Source organism: Schistocerca piceifrons, chromosome 7 (assembly GCF_021461385.2).
Source record: "Schistocerca piceifrons isolate TAMUIC-IGC-003096 chromosome 7, iqSchPice1.1, whole genome shotgun sequence".
Classification (NCBI taxonomy): domain Eukaryota; kingdom Metazoa; phylum Arthropoda; class Insecta; order Orthoptera; family Acrididae; genus Schistocerca; species Schistocerca piceifrons.
Window position 1 is genome coordinate 511,451,187 of NC_060144.1, and position 19,925 is coordinate 511,471,111.

The 19,925-nt window shown below is 41.3% G+C and overlaps 1 protein-coding gene and 1 non-coding gene across 2 annotated transcripts in view; one reads left to right on the plus strand and one right to left on the minus strand.

Annotated features, from left to right (window-relative positions):
• The window catches only part of LOC124805038 (mitochondrial mRNA pseudouridine synthase Rpusd3-like), a 140,382-nt gene that overhangs the window by 15,049 nt on the left and 105,408 nt on the right, over positions 1–19,925 (plus strand). The window contains exon 2 of the mRNA XM_047265458.1: positions 4,218–4,410. Coding sequence (XP_047121414.1) covers positions 4,218–4,410 — 193 coding nt within the window. The remainder of the gene's footprint in view (positions 1–4,217; positions 4,411–19,925) is intronic.
• On the minus strand, positions 12,070–12,144 carry Trnal-caa. The gene has a single exon. It is a non-coding gene; the product is annotated as a tRNA-Leu (tRNA).

A 19,925-nucleotide genomic window follows, 5' to 3' on the forward strand; every position in this document is an offset into this window, starting at 1 on the left:
GTCTAAACTATTTATCGTCCATGTTTCACTTCCATACATGGCTACACTCCATACACATATTTTCAGAAATGGCTTCCTGACACCTAAATCTATACTCGATGTTATCAGATTTCTCTTCTTCAGAAACACTTTCCTTGCCATTGCCAGTCTACATTTTATATCCTCTCTACTTCGACCATCATCAGTTATTTTGCTCCCCAAATAGCAAAAATCCTTTACTACTTTAAGTGTCTCATTTCCTAATCTAATTCCCTCAGCATCACCTGACTTAATTCGACTACAGTCCATTATCCTCTTTTTGCTTTTGTTGATGTTCATCTTATATCCTCCTTTCAAGACACTATCCATTCCATTCAACTGCTCTTTCAAGTCCTTTGCTGTCTCTGACAGAATTACAATATCATCGCTGAAACTCAAAGTTTCTATTTCTTCTCTATGGATTTTAATACCTACTCTGAATTTTTCTTTTGTTTCCTTTACTGCTTGCTCAATATACAGATTGAACAACATCGGGGAGAGGCTACAACCCTGTCTCACTTTCTTCCCAACCGCTGCTTCCCTTTCATGCCCCTCGACTCTTATAACTGCCATCTGGTTTCTTTACAGATTGTAGATAGCCTTTTGCTCCCTGTATTTTTCCCCTGCCACCTTTAGAATTTGAAAGAGAGTATTCCAGTCAACATTGTCAAAAGCTTTCTGTAAGTCTACAAATGCTAGAAATGTAGGTTTGCCTTTCCTTAATCTATTTTCTAAGATAAGTCATAGGGTCAGTATTGCCTCACGTGTTCTAGCATTTCTACGGAATCCAAACTGATCTTCCCCGAGGTCGGCTTCTACCAGTTTCTCCATTCGTCTATAAAGAATTCGCGTTAGTATTTTGCAGCTGTGACTTATTAAACTGATAGTTCGGTAATTTTCACATCTGTCAACACCTGCTTTCTTTGGAGTTGGAATTATTCTATTCTTCTTGAAGTCCGAGGGTATTTTGCCTGTCTCATGCATCTTGCTCACCAGATGGTAGAGTTTTGTCAGGACTGGCTCTGCCAAGGCTGTCAGTAGTTCCAATGGAATGTTGTCTGCTCCCGGGGCCTTGTTTCGACACAGGTCTTTCAGTGCTCTGTCAAACTCTTCACACAGTATTGTATCTCCCATTTCATCTTCATCTACATCCTCTTCCATTTCAATAATATTGTTCTCAAGTACATTGCCCTTTTATAGACCCTCTATATACTACTTCCACCTTTCTGCTTTCCCTTCTTTGCTTAGAACTGGGTTTCCATCTGAGCTCTTGATATTCATACAAGTCGTTCTCTTATCTCCAAAGGTCTCTTTAATTTTCCTGAAGGCAGTATCTATCTTATCCCTAGTGAGATAAGCCCCTACATCCTTACATTTGTCCTCTAGCCATCCCTGCTTAGCCGTTTTGCATTTCCTGTTGATCTCATTTTTGAGATGTTTGTATTCCTTTTTGCCTGCATCATTTACTGCATTTTTATATTTTCTCCTTTCATCAATTAAATTCAATATTTCTTCTGTTACCCAAGGATTTCTGCTAGCCATCGTCTTTTTACCTACTTGATCCTCTGCTGCCTTCACTATTTCATCCCTCAGACTTACCCATTCTTCTTCTACTGTATTTCTTTCCCCCATTCCTGTCAATTGTTCCCTTATGCTCTCCCTGAAATTCTGTACAACTTCTGGTTTAGTCAGTTTATCCAGGTCCCATCTCCTTAAATTCCCACCTTTTTGCAGTTTCTTCAGTTTTAATCTACAGTTCATAACCAATAGATTGTGGTCAGAATCCACATCTGCCCCTGGAAATGTCCTACAATTTAAAACCTGGTTCCTAAATCTCTGTCTTACCATTATATGATCTATGTGATACCTTCTAGTATCTCCAGGTGTCTTCCATGTATACAACCTTCTTTCATGATTCTTGAACCAAGTGTTAGTTATGATAAAGTTATGCTCTGTGCAAAATTCTACCAGGTGGCTTCCTCTTTCATTTCTCACCCCCAATCCATATTCACCCACTATGTGTCCTTCTCTCCCTTTTCCTACTGTCGAATTCCAGTCACCCATGACTATAAAATTTTCGTCTCCCTTAAGTACCTGAATAATTTCTTTTATCTCATCATACATTTCATCATCTGCAGAGCTAGTTGGCATATAAACTTGTACTACTGTAGTAGGCATGGGTTTAGTGTCTATTTTGGCCACAATAATCCGTTCACTATACTATTTGTAGTAGCTTACCCGCAGTCCTATTTTTTTCTTCATTACTAAACCTACTCCTGCATTACCCCTATTTGATTTTGTATTTATAACCCTGTATTCACCTGACCAAAAGTCTTGTTCCTCCTGCACCGATCTTCACTAATTCCCACTATATCTAACTTTAACCTATCCATTTCCCTTTTTAAATTTTCGAAACTACCTGCCCACTTAAGGGATCTGACATTCCACGCTCCGATCCATAGAACGCCAGTTTTCTTTCTCCTGATAACGACGTCCTCCTGAGTAGTCCTCGCCCGGAGATCCGAATGTGGGACTATTTTACCTCCGGAATATTTTACCCAAGAGGACGCCATCATCATTTAACCATACAGTAAAGCTGCATACCCTCGGAAAAAATTACGGCTGTAGTGTCCCCTTGCTTTCAGTCGTTCGCAGTACCCGCACAGCAAGGCTGTTTTGGTTAGTGTTACAAGGCCAGATCAGTCAATCATCCAGACTGTTGCCCCTGCAACTACTGAAAAGGCTGCTGCCCCTCTTCAGGAACCACACGTTTGTCTGGCCTCTCAACAGATACCCCTCTGTTGTGGTTGCACCTACGTTACTGCCATCTGTATCGCTGAGACACGCAAGCCTCCCCACCAACGGCAAGGTCCATGGTTCACGGGGGGAACTGACTGGTAAACAGGCTTATGTAGGGACTACTTACTACTTCCTGTTTTTACTGTAATGTCGTCACATATTTTGACAATCCACTGAAAAATGATCAGGGAAGTGAGTATTATATTCAAATGTTCTATGTTTTGTATGTTATACGAATCATGTCATTTTTGGGTCTATGGAATGAAAACTGAATCTAATCTTATCTCTAGTCTAACGTTGATCTCGCCGAAGCCACATCAGTTTTTAAAAAGACCCGTCAATCCACATTGTACACAAGATTGTGTACTACGAGGTGGTGTTCTGTAAGAGAAAATGTCAACATAGGTGGCTTAGAGTTCGTTTATGACATGCAAGCAGCTTGGAAGAAAACAAACGATCTCTTTCAGCACCCGTCCATGCACAAGGAAGCAAAGTCCTGTGAAGACTGCTGCAACACGGTTAGGTGGAACTGAGTAGCAAGGCCATCTCAGCAAACATCAAGAATAGTGATTGAGAGAAAATTTAATAAATAAATCTACTGACATCGAACATAAAAGGCATACAGTTTGCACACAGGAAGTGTAACATCAATACCTTACACAGACAACCATCAGTGCTGCATTTCAGATGGAGAGCATCGTTGTTTTCTTTTATGATGACTGTAAAAGATTTTGTTATAGAGTTAGCAAAAACTTAGCTCTGATGTCCAGACCTGGAATTCTTAGTGGTGGTCAAGGATATTACGCATACAGATGGGCAAAATGTTTAGCCCAGTCTCTAAAAATAACAAGTTTGGTGACATTGCATAATAATAAGAAGCTGGAGCAGAGAGGAATGTGGAAGATAAGTGTTTGCCACCGAGATGTTCTCCTATCCGTTGTTTCCTTACGATCTTTGTAGAGTTATTTCTGAATAGCAAGCCACATTTAATGTTTAGTGCCATTGGATTGAGAAGATATTGAGGAAGGGGAAGGTGCTTTGCAGAGTAATGTGTACCTTTTAGGTAAAACTGTTTCATCAGTTACTTGAATGTGAGTGTGGGTAATGATCTAAGTATGAGCACATCTGGTGTTCTCATAGACAAAAAGTGCTCTGCTACTGCTGCTGCATTTAATCTCATGGCAATAATCCGTATCAATAACATACATGTGTGTGTGTGTGTGTGTGTGTGTGTGTGTGTGTGTGTGTGTGTGTGTGGTCAAATGAGCTGTCTTATTCCATATTTGATCTTTCTGTATGTAAAGTAAAAATAAGGTAAATTTTCATACTAAATCATTTGTTGCCAATAGTGTACATCAGTAACACATTTTAGATCCATAAAGTTATTTTTGTATTCACAGATGGACTGGTAATTCTTAACAAGCCTTATGGCATAAGTGTGAAACCACCAACTAAGAAAATTTTTTTATCAGAATCATATCTATTGAACACAGCAGTTGTGGGAGACTGTCAGGAAACTCTTTTAGATGCCTTACCATACATCGCTGAAGAATTGGGGTATCGCTCCCTCAGTCCAGTAAAGACCCCTGGAAGGTATGGCTAATGTTTGCACATTCGAAATAGCTTGTAGTTATACTTTCTATATAAGTTTGTACCCTCATATTCATCTTTTTACTCATTCCTAGTATCATTTATCTGATTATTTTTTTTAGTGTAACACTATTTTTAATCTCCAGAAAACTAGTACCTTTCATGAAAAGCTTAAATGAGAACAGGTGGATAGATAACCCTTGGGACGCCAAACATGGAAATTTTATGTGATTCTTCATGCTTTTCTGGTGGATATGTTCCATATATACCGCGTGGGACTGTCAACGGATCATGTTTGGAGTATTCCACAATATTTCCTGAAGACTGCTGCTATACATTATTCAGTAGTGGCTGCTTGTTACTGCAGGCAAGTAGCAAAAGCTGGTATCAGCACTGTGACGATCTGTTATGGGGACATCATTTGAAAGTTGCAAATGCGTGGTGAAGGTGCTTGCAGACCGATGACAGTAGTGTGTTCAGAGACCCCTGCTGGCTTGAACTTTTGGGCACAGATATTTTTCAACCCAAAAAGCTTCTGACACATTACGTATTTCTGTCTATTGCAGACTCTTTTTCCATAATAAATACCAAATAGGACTAACAGGTGATACTGAATTAATGCAAAGGCGGGTGGCATGAATAGTCACTGGTTTGTTTCAGACATGGCTGACTGTCATGGGAATGTTGAAGAAATTGAACTAGCAGGCTGTTGAAGACAGGAGCTTGCTTACAAAGTTTCAAGAACCATTTTTAAGTGAAGAATCTAGAGATATTCTTCAGTCCCTTATATATTGCATCCACAGGTATTGTGATGAGAAGATTAGCCTAATTAGAGCAAGCACAGGGGCCTTTAAGCGATTATTCTTTCTGCACTGCATACTTGATTGGATCAGGAAGAAACCATTACATGTGGTGGTGAGTCACTAAGGAGAGAATGAGAGTGACTAACAAGATAATTTTAAAAAGTGTTCAGATAGACTTTTTTGTGTGATGCTGTCTCACTCACATGGTTTTAACATAATGGCCCAGAATGTCGTCTGATAAAACCGGCAGAAATTATAAAGGTGCCTTTTGGGCAGTGGAAGAATGCATTTGTTAAATTATGCTGATAACATAACAGCCCTGCCCAAGTTGGAAGCTGCAGTAGTGGCAACAGTGAGGAACCTAGCCTATAATGTCAGCAAACTCAACCTTAAAATCAACTCTGAGAAGATGGAAGGATTGTGCTATACAGTGGAGCATTACAGGCATGAGACCTGAGTTTGGCTGAGGAAGGAAACTTCAAGTAAATGTATACCTGGTTTGAGAATCACAGCAACTTAAAGCTAAATATAAAACAGTGGGTTATTAATGCATCCAGAACGTATTTCGGCATTAAGTATATTGGGTCTTCACACACAATTTCCAGCAGAAGCAAACTCACGTATAATGCAGTAACAGCTCTGAGTGGCATTATGTGGATCAGAAACTGTATTTGCCACAAATGAGGATGATGAGAGACTGTTAGTATTTCAACAAAAAGTCTTGAGGAATGTTTTTATGCAATGCAAGATGCTGTTAGCTGCAAAAAGCAGAGCCAGGAATTGTATGAATTGATGTGGCAACTCAACATAGTTCAGTAAATGGAGGAAAGAAGACTGACGGGCAGGATGTATCTCACACGTTTGAACACCCTGCCAAAACTGTGATGATGGAAAGACCTGATGGAGACATCTTTGTGGCAGACCCAAGAAGTGATAGATGAATAAAATTTTGAAAAGATTAAGACAGTTGGGATTAAATTGACCAGGGTGCAAACCTCTCAAGAGAGCAATTACTAGAGGTAGAGTATGAGGTAATTGAATGATCTTGAAGGTTGATAAATGTGGTATGAATAAGTTAGTTCTTTATGTTCCTTGGCCAGATTTCACAGAACATATTTCAAAAGACTTGACGTGTAACTTTGGTTTTACACTTAAAAAAGAAAACTAATACAGTGCACAATCTGGACTGTGTATCACTTGCGGCACACCATTATTATTGTAATTGGTTAAATATTGATTAGCGTTACTAGCACTCTGGGGGGAAGCATTATTGTCATGTGGACATTAGGCAGACAAGAATTAAATATTTATTATTTCGCTTTTCTGTGGGCCCATAAACTCTAGAAATTGTGTGAAGGAAAACATGATCTGTAGTAGGCTGTGTTATTATTTGTGCTATCAGTCTGTTACTACATTTATGTTATTATCAAGCATCTAAAATAAAACATACCATAGTGAAACCCATTGTAACAACAACAACAACAACATCAACCTAAAAGACGTAATAACAATCTTGTTACAGACATAGAATAATCCTTTACCTCTACTTTCATGTGGATGCACACCACAAAATGTATCATATTAAATGCGGAACATAATTTGAAATTACGTTCCACACTTGAGGCCACATTTTACGTAGTTCACATCTAACATCATTGTGAATGAAGCCATGTCATTACTTTTATATGACCACATGACAATATGTGTAAAGTTGTAGCCATTTGCTACATAAACTGACAGTTACAATTGGCCGTTACTTTATGTTGTCAAAGATGTACTTAACGTCGCCGACTCTCGACTACAGCATGTCAGAGTGCACAAACGTCTCCATTGGTGTGCCAGAAAAGGTTAGCATATATTACATTCAAAAATGGGGAAACGTATGACTAAATTAAAATATACAAATGTGTGTAACAGATACTTGATGTGCAGTATGCTTTATGTAGCACAAGGAAAAATGACCCCCCAGGGGTAAACAACTCTTCTGTGGATACGTGCATTGCAAGCATGGGACCCCAAGCTAGTGTGGCTCTCTTTCCTTTCCGGGCTGCATACCTTCCTTTTCCACATCCTTCCCCATCCCCCATCCTCCCCCCCCCCCCCCCCCCCCCACTTACCTCCACCTCTTCCCTTCCCCGTCTCCCCCTATGAGAGTATGTTTTGTGCCTACGTGCGGAGACGGACGCTTATAACCATAAGACAGTCTCTCTACTTTGCTTTCTATGTTTGAAAGTCTGTCCTCCCTTTGTCCTTCTCTTTTCCTTGCCTCTTCTCTTTACCCTCTTCTCCAATGTGGCGTATGAGACCTCTCTTCTTTCCTTTTCTTTGTTCCTCCCTTTCTCTTTCTGTCCTCCCTGTGCGTGTCTGAAGGCCGATCCACGCGTTCCCACGCATGCGTAGCCAGTGACGGGATAACACGTAATTCCCCACCCTGGGTAAACAGGTAGGACACGTACATACCCCCTGGTAACAGCCAGGCCCAGGCAGGGGTGATTACCAGAGCTGGTACCTTCTGAATGTGCCGACTGGTCCCTCTGTCCGTTTCTCGGGAGGTGTGACCTGAGGTGTGAACAATCACCTAAGGCGGGAGTGCCCTCAGAGAGTTCCCCCACAAGGAAGGAGCACACCATCGGAGACACCGGTAATCATGGGGGATACTTCTGCAATGGTTTCCTCTACGTCTACAATTTCTGCTCACAAATTAAAGTTTGAGTCCCAGCCACGGACAACTCTTCCATCAATGCCACAATTCCTTGTTGTTTCTCAGTCGGACGAAGGTCAAGACTTTTCCACAGTCAACCCTTTCATTATACAGAAAGGTGTCGACGCAGTTGCAGGTCCTGTAAAGTCTTGTTACTGATTACAAAATGGCACCTTGTTGTTAGAAACAGTCAGTGCCCTCCAGACCCAAAAATTGCTGGGAACTTCACTGCTACACACCTTCCCTGTCTGGGTGGAAGCGCACCGCACTTTAAATTCATCACATGGGATGATTTATACACACTCACTCGACAGATTGTCCAATGAGGAAATTCATAACTACCTGTCTGACCAGGGCTTAACGGCTGTACATCGAGTCATGAAAAGGGTTGACATGGACTTGGTACCAAACTGTACTATCTTCTTGACATTTGACGGAGTTCAACTTCCACCGAACACTAAAGCGGGCTATGAAATAATTTCAGTTCGCCCTTACATCCCCAACCCTACGTGTTGCTATCGGTGTCAGTGGTTTAATCATACCAGCCAGTCGTGTTCCAATCCGGTCAAATGCGTTATTTGTGGCAAGGATGCCCATGAGGGTGCTTGTCCACCTCCATCCCCACGTTATATCAACTGTATGGGTGACCACGATGCTTCCTCTAGCGATTGCCCCATTTTCAAAGATGAACAGCTTATTCAGGAAATCAGAGTGAAGGAAAAGGTGTCTACATTTGCTGCTCATAAGTTATTTGCCAGTCGAAAGCCCACTGTGCCTCCAACAGGTAAATATAGCACTGTCCTTGCATCTCCTCGGCCTACTAAGGAGGCAGCCATGCAGATTTGTGATCTTGCATTTAGTGCCACGGTCGTCAGGTTGGCCAGCACAAAGATCGCCTGTTCAACCTCTCCACTATCACCTGCTCACTCTAGGGCTCACCCTACATCGGCTTCTGCTAAATCACGAGCCCCAAAATCAGACACCCGGACTTCCAAAAAAGAGCCTACTCGCTAAGATTTTTTATGTACCCCGACTTCACAACCATTGATTCCTCCCTCATCTCAATGTCCTGTTTCCAAGAAGGCTCATAAGAAACCAAGTTCCTCTCCTTCTCCGACTCGGCGTGTCTCATCTACAGCGCCACCTGGTGGTAACCGCCCTCGGCCGTCCTCTGTGTCGCCAAGGTGTGCACTGTTGGCAGCCGATCAACCGGCTGATTGCCGTTGGCAGGAGCTGCCCCCGAACAACCTATGGATCAGGATCTTCTGCCTTTGGCTGAATGCCGTTCCACGCTGTTGGCCAGCTCTCAGCTGTCGTTGAGTTGAGAGCAACCGTGGTAAGATTCTTCCCTTTTCTGTCCACCCTATGTCAATTATCCATTGGAATATCTGCAGCATTAGAGCCAATCGGGATGAATTGTCGATCCTCTTATGATCCTACTTGCCGGTCATCTTCTGTCTTCAGGAAACAAAGCTGCGTCCCCACGATCGGTTTTTTTACCCTCATTTTCAGTCAGTTTGGTTTGATCTCCACTCTGTTGATGGCACTACAGCACATGGGGACTCATGATTCTTCTCCATCATACTGTCCATTATCACCCAATCCCCTTAAACAGTTCCTTCCAAGCTGTTGCTGTCTGTCTTTCTCTTTCTGGATACACCTTCTCTCTCTGTACTGTATACATAACATCGTCCACACTGGTGGCAAGAGCTGATCTCCTTCATCTCCTTGGTCAGCTCCTGCCCCCCTATTTGCTGGTTGGCAACACTGTGCCAATGCGGACTCTTAGAGTATTTGCTGCATTAAATAATTATAAAAAACGTTGTTATTAAGCTGTTTTTAAACGTTTACAGTTGTTATAAATATAATCTAAGTGTTGTTAAATTAGTAGGAGTGTTAGTGAAGTATACAATAAGATTAAACGGGGTAAGAAGCGTATTTTTCTTCTCGCGCCTGTAGCACAAATCCTAGGCCTAATTTCATGCGTGCGAATCGTAAGTGATTAATTAAACTTACAGGTAAACGTTTCCTGAGGGTATAAATATAATATAAGTGTTGTTACATTCGTGGAAGTGTTAGTGAAGTGTTAAAGGAGATTAAACGGGGTAAGAAGTTTATTTTCCTTCTCGCGCCTATAGCACGGATTTTAGGCTTAATTTCAAGCGCGCATATCGTAAGTAAACAATGACTTACACTTATATTTAATCACCAGTTTTTTTTATTTAGTAATCTTTCAATTTATTTATATCTGTTTGAATAGTTTCTAGGGTCCTTTGTTTACGTTTTAGTCAGTACTTAAATCAGTTTATACGATTTCTGTTTTTACCGTGAGTGAGAAGTGTGTGACATACCTTAGGATTGTTAGTTCCGGGGTGTGGTGTGATGGGTGCTGTAGTTTCTTTCATTGGGGCGAATGTAGTGGCGTGGGAAATGGGGACATAAATGAGGCTCACCAGTGGTATTGTAGGATCTGCAGTAGAGACAGGAAAATACTGGAACAGGAAGGGAAAACTGCAGCTCTTCAAGCTGACTTAGACAAGGCAAGGGAGGAACTGGACAGGTTAAAGAGGGAGAAGGGTGAACAGAGGTGGGAAGTGGCAACAGGTAATGAGGGGAACAGGCAAAGGAGAGCATCAGACAGCTTTGTCATAAATCTTGAAAATAGATTTGACCTGTTGCCTCAGTCAGAATCGGATGAGCCTCATGTAGCTGAAGCTGTAGAAGGGCACAACAAGCTTTCAAGGACTTGAAAAAGGTAGGGAAATTTGTAAAGAAAAAGAAAGTTCTGTTGTTAGGTAGCTCCCATGGTAGAGGTGTTGGGCAACTACTGCAGGAAAATCTAGGTCCAGAGTACCAGGTCACAAACTTTTTCAAGCCTAGTGCAGTTCTGGGTCAGGTAACAGAGGATGTAGGTTCTTTATGCAAAGATTTCACGAAGGAGGATGCCGTGGTTATAGTGGGTGGTCCGGGAAATAGCATTGACAGATACTCTGAATATTCTATAGAGAGTGACCTGGTGAAGATAGCATGAGCAATGAAGCATACGAGTGTGGGATTTGTGTCTGTGTTGAGACGCCATGATTGGCCTCATTTGAACTCTTCCGTCAGGAGGGTGAACTTGGAGTTGGAGTGGCTGCTTAGGATGGATATAGGGTCCCATATTGGTTTGATTCCTGTGGATGCTATCGATAGGTGGGACTACACTAGGCATGGCCTTCACCTCAATAGGAAATGGAAGGGAAAACTGTCTGGGTTGACTGCAGAAAACGTAAAGGGGGGCACTGTCGCAAGTGGTAAAATACCAGTCGTCAGAGGTGTCAGAGGAATGCCTTTTTTAGGATAGGGAAGGGGAAAAAGAAATGAGTTTTAAGAGAGATTGGCAGACACACTCAGTTTGAGAAAACAGATGAACAGGAGTCAGATTTTAGCATACAGATTCCATTTAAACAATGTTTAACAGAAAGTAATCAGAAACTACCAGTTCATCTTCGCCAAAGCAGTTATAATCCCATTAGTATGCAGTATCAGTTATCTTTATTACACCAGAACATTCCAGGACTCAGAAATAAAATTGATGAACTACTCATTTGTATTGATGAAATGAATTCATCTAGCCAAATTGACATAATCTGCCTCTCTGAACATCAAGTGACTACTGGCATAGATATGTTAGACATTTCAGGATTTAAGCTAGCTTCCTACTTCTGCAGAGTAGATATGGATGGAGGAGGAGTTGCCACATTTATTAAAAACTGCCATAAATTCAAGAACATTGACATTAATAAATTCTAGAATGAGATTTTCACTCTGCAGCGGAGTGTGCGCTGATATGAAACATCCTGGCAGATTAAAACTGTGTGCCCGACCGAGACTCGAACTCGGGACCTTTGCCTTTCGCGGGCAAGTGCTCTACCAACTGAGCTACTGAAGCACAACTCACGCCCGGTACTCACAGCTTTACTTCTGCCAGTACCTCGTCTCCTACCTTCCAAACTTTACAGAAGCTCTCCTGCGAACCTTGCAGAACTAGCACTCCTGAAAGAAAGGATATTGCGGAGACATGGCTTAGCCACAGCCTGGGGGATGTTTCCAGAATGAGATTTTCACTCTGCAGCGGAGTGTGCACTGATATGAAACTTCCTGGCAGATTAAAACTGTGTGCCCGACCGAGACTCGAACTCGGGACCTTTGCCTTTTGCGGGCAAGTGCTCTACCAACTGAGCTACCGAAGCACGACTCACGCCCGGTACTCACAGCTTTACTTCTGCCAGTACCTCGTCTCCTACCTTCCAAACTTTACAGAAGCTCTCCTGCGAACTATGCAGAACTAGCACTCCTGAAAGAAAGGATATTGCGGAGACATGGCTTAGCCAGAGCCTGGGGGATGTTTCCAGAATGAGATTTTCACTCTGCAGCAGAGTGTGCGCTGATATGAAACTTCCTGGCAGATTAAAACTGTGTGCCCGACCGAGACTCGAACTCGGGACCTTTGCCTTTCGCGGGCAAATGCTCTACCAACTGAGTTTTAATCTGCCAGGAAGTTTCATATCAGTGCACACTCCGCTGCAGAGTGAAAATCTCATTCTGGAAACATCCCCCAGGCTGTGGCTAAGCCATGTCTCCGCAATATCCTTTCTTTCAGGAGTGCTAGTTCTGCAAGGTTCGCAGGATAGCTTCTGTAAAGTTTGGAAGGTAGGAGAAGAGGTACTGGCAGAAGTAAAGCTGTGAGTACCGGGCGTGAGTCGTGCTTCGGTAGCTCAGTTGGTAGAGCACTTGCCCACGAAAGGCAAAGGTCCCGAGTTCGAGTCTCGGTCGGGCACACAGTTTTAATCTGCCAGGAAGTTTCATTAATAAATTCTGTTTAGACCAGCATCTAGAATCATGTGCAACAGAAGTAGAGTTCCATAACAGATCCTGTATAATAGTAACTATTTACCGAGCACCTGCAGGAAATTATAATCTGTTCATAAATCATCTAGAAGCTCTTTTGGGTTATTTAACAGGAAGAAACAAAGAAATTTTGATTGCTGGTGACTTTAATACAGATTTTCTAATGCAATCTTCCAGTAAACATTTTCTGCAGTTAGTAATGTTGTCTTTCAATCTAACTCACACTGTAAACTTTCCAACTAGGCTCACTAAATCCTCAAGGACAGCCATTGATAACATTTTTATAGACAAATCAAAGGAACAACATCATATCATAAAACCTGTAATAAATGGACTATCAGGTCGTGACATGCAGCTCCTTGTTTTAGATGTAAATTCTGAGCAGATTATCAAGACTGCTAAGTCTGAGTACGGGAGAGTAGTCAGTCAACCAAAAATTGAGTGTTTTAGAAAACTGCTCAAAGATATGAACTGCAAAGATGTTTATAGTGCCCATGACATGAATGAAAAATATAATACATTCATGAACAATGTCAGTACCATTTTGAAAACTGTTTTCCTTTAAAAGTTACTCAAATTAAACAGAAGTCTATAATAAAACCATGGATTACACAAGGAATAAAGATTTCCTGTAAGACAAAAAGGAAAATGTATCTGTCGACCAAGAATAGCTCCAATACTGATGATTTAGCTAAATACAAGGAATACTGTAAAATATTAAAAAAAAGTAATTCAGACATCTAAACAAATGCACTACGAGAAGAAGATAGCAATGTCAGGGAACAAAATAAAAGCAATATGGGATATAGTGAAAGAGGAGACTGGTAGAACCAGAAAGGAACAGGAGCAAATAACATTAAGGGTAGATGACACATTAGTAACTGATGGGCATAGTGTGGCAAATCTATTTAACGAGTACTTTATATCCGTTACTGATAGAATGGGATTGGCAGGATCAGTAAATAATGCCCTTGAATATCTGAAACCATCCTTTACAAATAGCTTCAGCTACATGAATATGTCACTCACTTCACCAAAAGAAATAACTTCCATAATAAAATCTCTGAAAACAAAGCATTCTAGTGGTTATGAAAAAATATCAACAAAGTTAATTAAGGCATGTTCTTGTGAGTTTAGTACAATTCTAAGTTACTTGTGTAACCAGTCAATTATAACTGGGACATTTCCTGACTGGCTAAAATATGCAGATGTTAAGCCTCTATTCAAGAAAGGGGATAAAGAGATACCATCAAACTACAGACCAATTTCACTTTTGCCAGCATTCTCAAAAATTTTAGAAAAAGTAATGTACAGGCAGCTTCTCAACCATCTGACCACAAATAACATATTATCAAGAACACAGTTTGGATTTCTGTAGGGTTCTGATATCAAGAAGGCTATTTACATCTACAGTGAAAATGTTATTTAATGAATTAAGATTCATTAAATATCAAATTACAAGCAGCAGGTATTTTCTGTGATTTGTCAAAGGCATTTGATTGTGTGAATCACAACATCCTTTTAAATAAATTAGAATTCTATGGTGTCACGGGCAGTGCTGCAAAATGGTTCAAGTCATACCTAGGTAACAGGAAACAAAGGGTGTCAGTACAAGGGACTAGTGAATTAAGTCATCAGTCATCATTAGAATGGGAAGAAATTACATTGGTGTCCCACAAGGATCCATCTTAGGGCCATTGCTTTTTCTTGTGTACATTAATGATCTCTCATCAGTTACACTGCCAGAATCAGAGTTCGTTTTGTTTGCAAATGACACAAGTATTGCAATAAATAGTATGTAGAGTGTAGTTCTAGAAAGATCTGCTAATGATATGTTCGTTGTTGTTGTTGTTGTGGTCTTCAGTCCTGAGACTGGTTTGATGCAGCTCTCCATGCTACTCCATCCTGTGCAAGCTTTTTCATCTCCCAGTACCTACTGCAACCTACATCCTTCTGAATCTGCTTAGTGTATTCATCTCTTGGTCTCCCTCTACGATTTTTACCCTCCACGCTGCCCTCCAATACTAAATTGGTGATCCCTTGATGCCTCAGAACATGTCCTACCAACCGATCCCTTCTTCTGGTCAAGTTATGCCACAAACTTCTCTTCTCCCCAATCCTATTCAATACTTCTTCATTAGTTATGTGATCTACCCATCTAATCTTCAGTATTCTTCTGTAGCACCACATTTCGAAAGCTTCTATTCTCTTCTTGTCCAAACTATTTATCGTCCATGTTTCACTTCCATACATGGCTACACTCCATACGAATACTTTCAGAAATGACTTCCTGACACTTAAATCAATACTGGATGTTAACAAATTTCTCTTCTTCAGAAACGCTTTCCTTGCCATTGCCAGCCTACATTTTATATCCTCTCTACTTCGATCATCATCAGTTATTTTGCTCCCCAAATAGCAAAACTCCTTTACTACTTTAAGTGCCTCATTTTCTAATCTAATTCCCTCAGCATCACCCGACTTAATTAGACTACATTCCATTATCCTTGTTTTGCTTTTGTTGATGTTCATCTTATATCCTCCTTTCAAGACACTGTCCATTCCATTCAACTGCTCTTCCAAGTCCTTTGCTGTCTCTGACAGAATTACAATGTCATCGGCGAACCTCAAAGTTTTTATTTCTTCTCTATGAATTTTAATACCTACTCCGAATTTTTCTTTTGTTTCCTTTACTGCTTGCTCAATATACAGATTGAACAACATCGGGGAGAGGCTACAACCCTGTCTTACTCCCTTCCCAACCACTGCTTCCCTTTCATGTCCCTCGACTCTTATAACTGCCATCTGGTTTCTGTACAAATTGTAAATAGCCTTTCGCTCCCTGTATTTTACCCCTGCCACCTTTAGAATTTGAAAGAGAGTATTCCAGTCAACATTGTCAAAAGCTTTCTCTAAGTCTACAAATGCTAGAAACGTAGGTTTGCCTTTCCTTAATCTTTCTTCTAAGATAAGTCGTAAGGTCAGTATTGCCTCACGTGTTCCAGTGTTTCTACGGAATCCAAACTGATCTTCCCCGAGGTTGGCTCCTACTAGTTTTTCCATTCGTCTGTAAAGAATTCGTGTTAGTATTTTGCAGCTGTGACTTATTAAGCTGATAGTTCGGTAATTTTCACATCTGTCAACACCTGCTTTCTTTGGGATTGGAATTATTATATTCTTCTTTAAGTCTGATGGTATTTCGCCTGTTTCATACATCTTGCTCACCAGATGGTAGAGTTTTGTCAGGACTGGCTCTCCCACGGCCGTCAGTAGTTCCAATGGAATATTGTCTACTCCGGGGGCCTTGTTTCGACTCCGGTCTTTCAGTGCTCTGTCAAACTCTTCACGCAGTATCATATCTCCCATTTCATCTTCATCTACATCCTCTTCCATTTCCATAATATTGTCCTCAAGTACATCGCCCTTGTATAGACCCTCTATATACTCCTACCACCTTTCTGCTTTCCCTTCTTTGCTTAGAACTGGGTTTCCATCTGAGCTCTTGATATTCATACAAGTCATTCTCTTATCTCCAAAGCTCTCTTTAATTTTCCTGTAGGCGGTATCTATCTTACCCCTAGTGAGATAGGCCTCTACATCCTTACATTTGTCCTCTAGCCATCCCTGCTTAGCCATTTTGCACTTCCTGTCGATCTCATTTTTGAGACGTTTGTATTCCTTTTTGCCTGTTTCACTTACTGCATTTTTATATTTTCTCCTTTCATCAATTAAATTCAATATTTCTTCTGTTACCCAAGGATTTCTACTAGCCCTCGTCTTTTTACCTACTTGATCCTCTGCTGCCTTCACTACTTCATCCCTCAAAGCTACCCATTCTTCTTCTACTGTATTTATTTCCCCCATTCCTGTCAATTGCTCCCTTATGCTCTCCCTGAATCTCTGTACAACCTCTGGTTCTTTTAGTTTATCCAGGTCCCATCTCCTTAAATTCCCACCTTTTTGCAGTTTCTTCAGTTTTAATCTACAGGTCATAACCAATAGAGTGTGGTCAGAGTCCACATCTGCCCCTGGAAATGTCTTACAATTTAAAACCTGGTTCCTAAATCTCTGTCTTACCATTATATAATCTATCTGATACCTTTTAGTATCTCCAGGGTTCTTCCATGTATACAACCTTCTTTCATGATTCTTAAACCAAGTGTTAGTTATGATTAAGTTATGCTCTGTGCAAAATTCTACCAGACGGCTTCGTCTTTCATTTCTCACCCCCAATCCATATTCACCCACTATGTTTCCTTCTCTCCCTTTTCCTACTCTCGAATTCCAGTCACCCATGACTATTAAATTTTCGTCTCCCTTCACTACCTGAATAATTTCTTTTATCTCGTCGTACATTTCATCAATTTCTTCATCATCTGCAGAGCTAGTTGGCATATAAACTTGTACTACTGTAGTAGGCGTGGGCTTCGTATCTATCTTGGCCACAATAATGCGTTCACTATGCAGTTTGTAGTAGCTTACCCGCATTCCTATTTTCCTATTCATTATTAAACCTACTCCTGCATTACCCCTATTTGATTTTGTGTTTATAACCCTGTAGTCACCTGACCAGAAGTCTTGTTCCTCCTGCCACCAAACTTCACTAATTCCCACTATATCTAACTTCAACCTATCCATTTCCCTTTTTAAATTTTCTAACCTACCTGCCCGATTAAGGGATCTGACATTCCACGCTCCGATCCGTAGAACGCCAGTTTTCTTTCTCCTGATAACGACATCCTCTTGAGTAGTTCCCGCCCGGAGATCCGAATGGGGGACTATTTTACCTCCGGAATATTTTACCCAAGAGGATGCCATCATCATGTAATCATACAGTAAAGCTGCATGCCCTCGGGAAAAATTACGGCTGTAGTTTCCCCTTGCTTTCAGCCGTTCGCAGTACCAGCACAGCAAGGCCGTTTTGGTTATTGTTACAAGGCCAGATCAGTCAATCATCCAGACTGTTGCCCTTGCAACTACTGAAAAGGCTGCTGCCCCTCTTCAGGAACCACACGTTTGTCTGGCCTCTCAACAGATACCCCTCCGTTGTGGTTGCACCTACGGTACGGCTATCTGTATCGCTGAGGCACGCAAGCCTCCCCACCAACGGCAAGGTCCATGGTTCATGGGGGGGATGATATGTTCATGTTCATGGGTATTAATAAATGGTTTAAAGCCAACTCATTGACATTAAACTTTGAAAAGACTCACTACATGCAATTCAGAACCTGAAGAGGTTTCCACCCAGCATATGCATAAAGTATGAAGAAGAGCAGATAGAAGAGGTTGACAGTCTTAAATTCCTGGGATTACAACTTGATAATAAATTCAGTACAGAGGAGCACACCACAGAACTGCAGAAACGCCTTAACAAATCTGTATTTGCAATTCGAGTGTTAGCAGACATAGGCGACATAAAAATGAAAAAGCTTGCATACTTTGCCTACTTTCCTTCCATAATGTCATATGTTATAATATTTTGGGGTAACTCTTCAAGTCAAACAAAAGTTTTCAGAGTCCAAAAGCTTGTAATATGTATTATTTGTGGAGTAAATTCACGGACGTCATGTAGAAACCTCTTCAAAGAACTGGGTATACTAACCACTGCCTCACAGTATATTTACTCCTTAATGAAATTTGTCCTAAATAATATATCTCTTTTTCCAACAAACAGCTCAGTTCATACACACAGTACCAGGAACAAAAATGATCTGCATAAAGACTTAAAAACACTTACTTTAGTTCAAAAAGGGGTCCACTACTCAGGAACACTCATCTTCAATAATTTGCCAACAAACATAAAAAATTTAGTTACAAATAAAGATCAATTTAAAAGGAGCCTGAAAGACTTACTAGTGGCCAACTCCTCCTACTCCACAGACGATTTTTTTTAATAGAAACGAATGATGTATATATTCATACTATTAGTATTGTTATTTCAGCTAAAAAAAAATTGGCATGTTCCACATCCACGAGGATCTCCTCAGCATGGATCTATGGAATGAAAAACTAATCTAATCTAATCTTGCTGGTTGGGGACTTCAATGCCCACCACCCACTTTGGGGATCTTCGCGTCCTTGTCCGCGAGGCTCCCTATTGATTGACATCTTCCACCAAGCAGATCTTGTTTCCCTCAACACTGGGGAACCTACATTTTTGTCTGCCTCCATGACAAGTTTCTCTCATTTGGACCTTTCGGTCGGTACTGTTCAGCTAGCTCGGTGCTTTGCATGGTTCGCTCTTGCTGGTACACACTCAAGTGACCATTTTCCACGTGTCCTTCGATTGCAACCACAACTGCCATCTATGCACCCGAGACACTGGAAGTTTGCCCAAGCCGATTGTACACTTTTTTCGTCTCTAGCGACATTCGATGACCGTCATTTTCCTAGCATCGACGATCAGGTCACTCATGTTACAGAAGTTGTTCTTACAGCCACGAAACGTTCAATACCTTGCACCTCCGATTTGCCCCCGTGCCCCCCCCCAGTTCCTTGGTGGAACGAAGCGTACCATGACAGAATACGTGAGCGGCGACATGCTCTTTGTGTTTTCCGCCACCATCCTACTTTGGCCAACTGTATCTGCTTATAAGCAGTTATGTTCTCGATGCCGTCGCGTCATCCACGATAGCAAGAAGGCAAGCTGGGACTTCTTTACTAACTCTTTTAACACCTTCACTCCTTCCTCAGAAGTTTGGAGTCAAATTCAATGTTTATCTGTCATGCCTGGTTTCTCCCCAATCTCTGGGCTCACTGTCGAGCATGATACCTTAGTGGACCCCGTCACAATTTCTAACTCATTGGGTCAACACTTTGCTGAGATTTCGAGCTCTTCAAATTACCCGCCAGCCTTTCTCCCAAAGAAATATGCAGCGGAAGTGCGACCTCTTGCTTTCTCCTCTCAAAATAGCGAAAACTGTAATACTGTTTTCTCCATGTGGGAACTCCAACACGCACTCTCTTCTTCTCGATCTTCCGCCCCAGGACCGGATGGTATCCACATCCAAATGTTGCTGCATTTATCATACCGCAGTCTGCGTCAACTCCTTCACCTTTATAATCAAATTTGGACTGACAGTACTTTCCCAGAAGATGGAGGGAAGCTATCATCGTTCCTGTTC